This window comes from Miscanthus floridulus, chromosome 19, assembly GCF_019320115.1.
Source record: "Miscanthus floridulus cultivar M001 chromosome 19, ASM1932011v1, whole genome shotgun sequence".
NCBI lineage: Eukaryota > Viridiplantae > Streptophyta > Magnoliopsida > Poales > Poaceae > Miscanthus > Miscanthus floridulus.
This window is the reverse complement of record NC_089598.1, coordinates 101,940,014-101,946,057: the sequence shown is the minus strand read 5'-3', so window position 1 is coordinate 101,946,057 and position 6,044 is coordinate 101,940,014. Positions and strand designations below refer to the sequence as shown.

At 44.0% G+C, this 6,044-nt stretch overlaps 1 protein-coding gene across 1 annotated transcript; it reads left to right on the top strand.

Moving 5' to 3' along the window:
* Nucleotides 1-2,185: 2,185 nt before the first annotated feature.
* LOC136528880 (beta-glucosidase 38-like) lies at nt 2,186-5,870 on the top strand. The gene is made up of 11 exons (XM_066521875.1): nt 2,186-2,455; nt 2,584-2,642; nt 2,743-2,818; nt 2,956-3,027; nt 3,900-3,987; nt 4,174-4,417; nt 4,543-4,655; nt 4,756-4,967; nt 5,093-5,124; nt 5,236-5,338; nt 5,477-5,870. The coding sequence occupies exons 1-11, from the start codon at nt 2,209-2,211 to the stop codon at nt 5,749-5,751; spliced, it is 1,521 nt and encodes a 506-aa protein (XP_066377972.1). The 5' UTR covers nt 2,186-2,208; the 3' UTR covers nt 5,752-5,870.
* The last annotated feature ends 174 nt before the right edge of the window (nt 5,871-6,044 follow it).

The following is a 6,044-nucleotide window of genomic DNA, read 5'->3' as shown; positions in this document are numbered from 1 at the left end:
AAAACGACCAACCCGAAACGACACAACCTGCTGCAAGTTATCATTGTCGAGCTTGGAAATATAGCCGAGTAGCTTTGACTTCTTGCAAAGGACCAAAGCCTAAACCTCAAAAGTCACAACACATACCTATGGGGAAAACTAGCATCGCCCTAAAGAGATTGTTGAGCATTATCATTGTTGAGCTATGCCAAACCCCTCAACACAATAGCTCCAACTTCGCCGTAGAAAACTCTTTCAAGCAAGTCAAACGTCCTTGGGTGGTGTGGCAAGAGTAGTGCCAAGAGGCAACCAGTGAACAAGACCTCCAAAACGACACCTTAAGGAAGGATGTAGCATCGGGAGCGCCACCATTGTTCGTATAGGAATCTGGACATGGCTTTCACCCAAAGAGCCTTGCAAAGTCGGAAGAGGGGGCACCTCAATGATGCCCCAAACAGGGAGAGTAGCACCGTCATTGGCTTCTGCCCCGTTGGCCAAGTCTTAAGCCCCGAGCCATCCATCCACACTCGCCGTGTTGAAGTGTGGCATGCCAAGAGGACCATTGACGACGCCACGGATGAGCACAACTCGCCAACACCATGACGCCGTCGCCAAACCGAGGCCCCTGCCAAGCTATCGTTGTTAATGTCGCTCAAAGGCACAATCAAGGTTACGCCTCAGACGCCCCTTGGCGCTAGCCATGCCGACCCAACGTGCGACCAACGCCCTTAAATATATTTTTGTTGGCTAATTTCTTATATTCCAAATTATAATACCTTATTTGCAACCATTATTAGCCGCTAATAGTTAGCTTGCTCATAGCTCATAGCTAATATTAGCTAGCTAACTATTAGCTGCTACTAGTTGGTTTGGCTCAACTAGCTAGTGACATAGTTGTTAGTTAGATATTCGGCTAACAATTATGTAGACTATTAGCTAGATCTGTTTAGATCCAAAGAAACTAATTATTAACAACTAACTATTAGCTCTATGAATCCAAATATGACCTAATTAAGTCATTTTGGCTTAGTCATCTCTAACATTGACAAAGTTTATAGAAATGTATATTAATATCTAGAATACCAAATAAGTGCACTCTTAAGACATGTTGAATGATAGATTAAATGAAACTAATTTGGGGTTGTAAATAATGTCAGTATGTTTCTTTTATAGACTTGGTCAAATTAGATAAGTTTAATTTAGGATAAAACCAAAATGATTTATACTCTCTCCGTTTCAAATTATAAGTCGCTTTGACTTTTTCGGTATAGATTTTGTTATGTACATAGACATAGGTTATATATAGATACATAGTGAAATTAATATACCATAAAAGTCAAAGCGACTTATAATTTAGAACGGAATGAGTAGTTTGGAAGGATAATAATTTTGGACCAAAACATCAAACAGTAGACATTCCTAAACTCGTAAACATATCTAGCCTATAAACAGGTGACAAAATGCGATCGGGTTATTGCTTTTCCACAGTACCAATTTGAGTTGTTGGATGAAGTACAGTAGCTAGAAAAAGGATAAAAACCCGTCACCTGACGATCGAGAAGCAGACAAATACTTTACAAAACCCTGAAAAGTTCCCATGACACTATGTCCACGTGGTGAACGCCGGCCCATTCTACCAAGCAACATGCAGATCGACACACGCCAACTTAACTCAGGAGCAAATATTTCAGGATTTAACGGCGTTGTGCATTTAGTGGTAACGTGCATTTAGTGGTAACGGCGTTATGCATTTAGTGGTAGGTGATGTTGTCGTCGACAGTGCAATTTTGAGGATTTCCTGGCCCAGTCTTTGAAAAATCTCATATGGGTTGGGTACTCGTATGGGTTGGGTTTGCGTGCGTCCATTTATAGGGGTGAGTGTGCGTGACTTGTGAGGGTCTGCTGTAATTCTCAAAAACAAAAATCAAACTAATTAAAGCCGACTAATAATCACCACCCTTCGTTTCCAAAACTCCGACGACAAAATTACGAAAATACTGGTGGTTCAGGACGAGAGTTACGTGGAAGAGAAGAGTGTTCATCACGCATGCAGCTAGCTACGTGCGCACGAGAGAAACAGTCTCTCGTAGCCTGTTCAAACCCAGCACCACCATTTCAGCTCTGCTCTTGCATGCCGCTGCCGGATCGCGTCCCCTCCGCTCTCCGGTCTCCGTATATAGCGCACCTCTGCTGAGTCTCTCCGACTCGCTCTCACCACTGTCCTCCGTCATGGCGACTGCTGCTGCTGCGCCATTGCTCCTCCGGCCACTCTTCCACGGTCTCCTCCTCCTCGTCGTCCTCTCCCTGGCGCTCGGCGCCCATGGCAACAAGCCCGGGGAGCACTACAACCTCACCAGGGAGAACTTCCCGCCCGGCTTCGTCTTCGGGACGGCGTCGTCGGCGTACCAAGTGGAGGGGAACACGCTGAAGTACGGACGAGGCCCCTGCATCTGGGACACCTTCCTCAAGTATCCAGGTGAGATCGAGTCGAGATGCATGACAGCATCATCACGGCATTTTATGTCTCCTATATATTTCATCATCACATGGTGCTTCTCTGATCGATGGCGTCGTCTTTGGATGGATGTGTGCTTGGGCATGCAGGCGCTACTCCTGATAACGCGACTGCGGAAGTGTCGGTCGACGAGTACAATCGCTACATGGTTCGTGAAGCGAAATGTCTGAATGACTCATGTGTTGATTATATTGCTGATTTGTGATCCATTGATAAGTAATTTTTCTTTTTCTGGTGGCACAATGCAGGATGATGTGGACAATATGGTCCGGGTTGGATTCGACGCGTACCGCTTCTCGATCTCATGGTCGCGCATTTTCCCCAGTATGTGTTGATCGATGAAACATATATAGTACACAGTCAGTGATGGACTCGATGATTCATATATAGGGCTTTGTTTCATCACAGCAGTAACATGCATGGTTGCGTCTTTTGTTTTTTTGGGGGGAAATTAAATGCAGGTGGAATTGGGAGGATCAACAAGGACGGCGTGGACTATTACCACAGGCTCATCCACTACATGTTGGCGAACCGTACGTGATGCTAATTAATTACTCTCTCACGAGAAATGATCTTTCATCCACTTTGATTTTGGGCTTTAGTCTCGGTATTTTTTGCGTCCGGGAGTAAAGGAAGAATTAGTCCCGGTTGAAGCTACCAACAGGGACTAAAGGCCCCCTGTCCTGGCACGCTTTCGCAGCAGGTCACCTTTAGTCCCGGTTGGTGTTACCAACCCGGACTAAAGGTCCTTCAACCTTTAGTCCCGGCCGGTAATACCAACCGGGATTAAAGGGTGATTTTTTAGTCCCGATTGGTGTCACCAACCCGGATTAAAGGTCTCCCACCCGGGACTAAAGGTACCCCACAGGTCAATTCAAAATGAGAGCGTCCAGGACACTGTCACATGTGGTGTACAACTGAATTGGTAAGGAGTTTATGCGCGAGGAAAGAGGTCCTGGGTTCGAATCTCACACATCGCAAGAGAGGTCTCCCTATAATTTCGTTTATTTTTCTCCTGAGGATAGACCTTTAGTCCCGGTTATGTGACCCGGGACTAAAGGCCAGGACCTTTAGTCCTGGATTCGTAGTCCCAGTTGGGAAACCGGGACTAAAGCCAGTTCCCAACCGGGACTACAACCCATTTCTCTACTAGTGTCTCAATTTCAAACTATAAGTGGCTTTAACTTTTCTAGATTCATAATATTTGCTACTTATTATCTAGATATATGTTATGTCTACATACGTAGAAAAAACTATATATCTAGAAAAAACAGAACAACATACAATTGATCTTATTCGCCTTCCTTCGAGTCCAATTCCTGCAGCAATTTCTTTATTTGCTACACGTTTCAGATTTGTGGGCACTCATGCCACTCGATCACGAGTCTTTTTGCTTGTTTAACAGATATTACTCCCTATGTTGTTCTCTACCACTACGACCTTCCTCAGGTGCTGCAAGACCAGTACAATGGCTGGTTAAGCCCCAGAATTGTGTAAGTCTCCATGATACGCACCATCTTTTTCTGGCAGTAATTAAAAGTACAAAAATAAACTTAGGGTATTGTTTTATTAAAAATGTTATATATGTTGTTTCATAGAGAGAATCCTATTTTACCACCTTCAAACCCATATATATGTTGACTTGATTTTTTTTCTGATTATGGCTATCATTTTCGCAGGCCTGATTTCACAGCATTCGCGGATTTTTGCTTTAAGACATACGGCGATCGGGTGAAGTTTTGGTTCACCATCAACGAGCCCAAGATGGTGGCTAACCATGGCTACGGAGACGCCTTCTTCGCCCCTGGCAGATGCACCGGTTGCCATTTCGGCGGCAATTCCGCCACCGAGCCGTACATCGCCGGCCATCACCTTCTCCTAGCACATGCTGCTGCTGTCAAGCTATACCGCGAGAAGTACAAGGCTAGTGACCACCCAATGCAATCCCTCTCAGCATTCATTCTAGCTATAGACTACATGATGCATTTCACAGTTTTGTTCTCGTTTGCATACATGCATGCTCACGCCAAAAACCATGATTGTTTCAGCATCAGGCTGGAAAGATTGGCATCCTGCTTGACTTCGTCTGGTACGAGCCGCTCACCAAGTCGATCGAGGACGAGTACGCGGCGCACCGGGCTAGGATGTTCACCCTTGGCTGGTGATCATAAACCTTACACAACCATAAAAAAAACATGCATGTGCTGTGATGTCTAGGTTGAACCAAACATGAATCGATCTGTTTCAACTATATGTTCCAGGTTCCTGCACCCAATCACCTACGGCCATTACCCGGAGACGATGGAGAAGATAGTGATGGGAAGGCTGCCCAATTTCACCTTCGAGCAGTCTGCAATGGTGAAAGGTTCAGCAGATTACATCGCCATCAACCACTACACGACGTATTACGCCAGCAACTTCGTCAACGAGACAGATACGAGCTATCGCAACGATTGGCATGTCAAAATTTCATGTACGGTTATTCATTTCAACATGCACTACTACTAAATAGAGATAAAACAAAAACCATTTCTTCATTTGATGTTTATTTATTCTTTTGTGTCGCTAACACATTGGACCGATCGATCATCTTTTCAGATGAGCGAGACGGCGTGCCCATTGGAAAAAGGGTAACACATTTTTCACCGATATATAGTAATATAGCCACATATGACTGAAAATGAACAGAATTACAAGCTATATATGCAATGACTTTCTGATATATGTAAAAACCTATGCAGGCATACTCGGACTGGCTTTACATTGTTCCATGGGGGCTCTATAAGGCTCTTATCTGGACAAAGGAGAAGTTCAACAACCCTGTCATGCTCATCGGCGAAAGCGGTACGTAGATCACCAAGTCCCAGCACCTCTTCACCAATTTTCAGAGAATAAACAGCAACATTATATATTGTGATACAATACAATCTCAAAAGCATGAATATAATCTTCATACAAAATTTAACTATGATATATTCCCAGGAATTGACCAACCGGGAAATGAAACTTTGCCGGGTGCCCTGTATGACAAGTTCAGGATAGACTACTTCGAGAAGTACCTTCATGAGCTCCAATGTGCTATACGCGATGGTGCAAATGTCTTTGGGTACTTTGTCTGGTCACTGCTGGACAACTTTGAGTGGCGGCTCGGCTACACCGCCAGATTTGGAATTGTACATGTGGACCGAAACACGTTCGTTCGGTACCCCAAGGACTCAGCTCGGTGGTTCCGGAAGGTGATAAAGAACGAGGACTAAACGAACTGTGTGGTGGCTTGTTTAGTTGCCTTTTTTGGGGCCATGTTTCATGTTTGGTCCTTGTGAATAAAATGTCAAGTAGTTTAGGACTTTGAATAAAGACGGTTCTTTTCTTCTCCTTTTTTATATATGATATGATTGTTTAGTACTGAGTTGTATCCAACAAAGTCATGCACTAAACTCATGCACTAAATTTATATATTTTTTTAAACGAACCGGCAAGAGAGCTACCCGCTATGTTAAAAAGAAGGAACCACTAAATTTATATAAGATACTGAATAAAACAAAAGTTG

What these genes read in the sequence shown, in the direction of transcription:
- LOC136528880 (XM_066521875.1), top strand. Translation starts at nt 2,209, where the DNA reads ATGGCGACTGCTGCTGCTGCGCCATTGCTCCTCCGGCCACTCTTCCAC. An exon ending in ACGAGTACAATCGCTACATG is followed by an intron (nt 2,643 to 2,742) that starts GTTCGTGAAGCG and finishes GGCACAATGCAG; the next exon opens with GATGATGTGGACAATATGGT. An exon ending in TGGTTAAGCCCCAGAATTGT is followed by an intron (nt 3,988 to 4,173) that starts GTAAGTCTCCAT and finishes TCATTTTCGCAG; the next exon opens with GCCTGATTTCACAGCATTCG.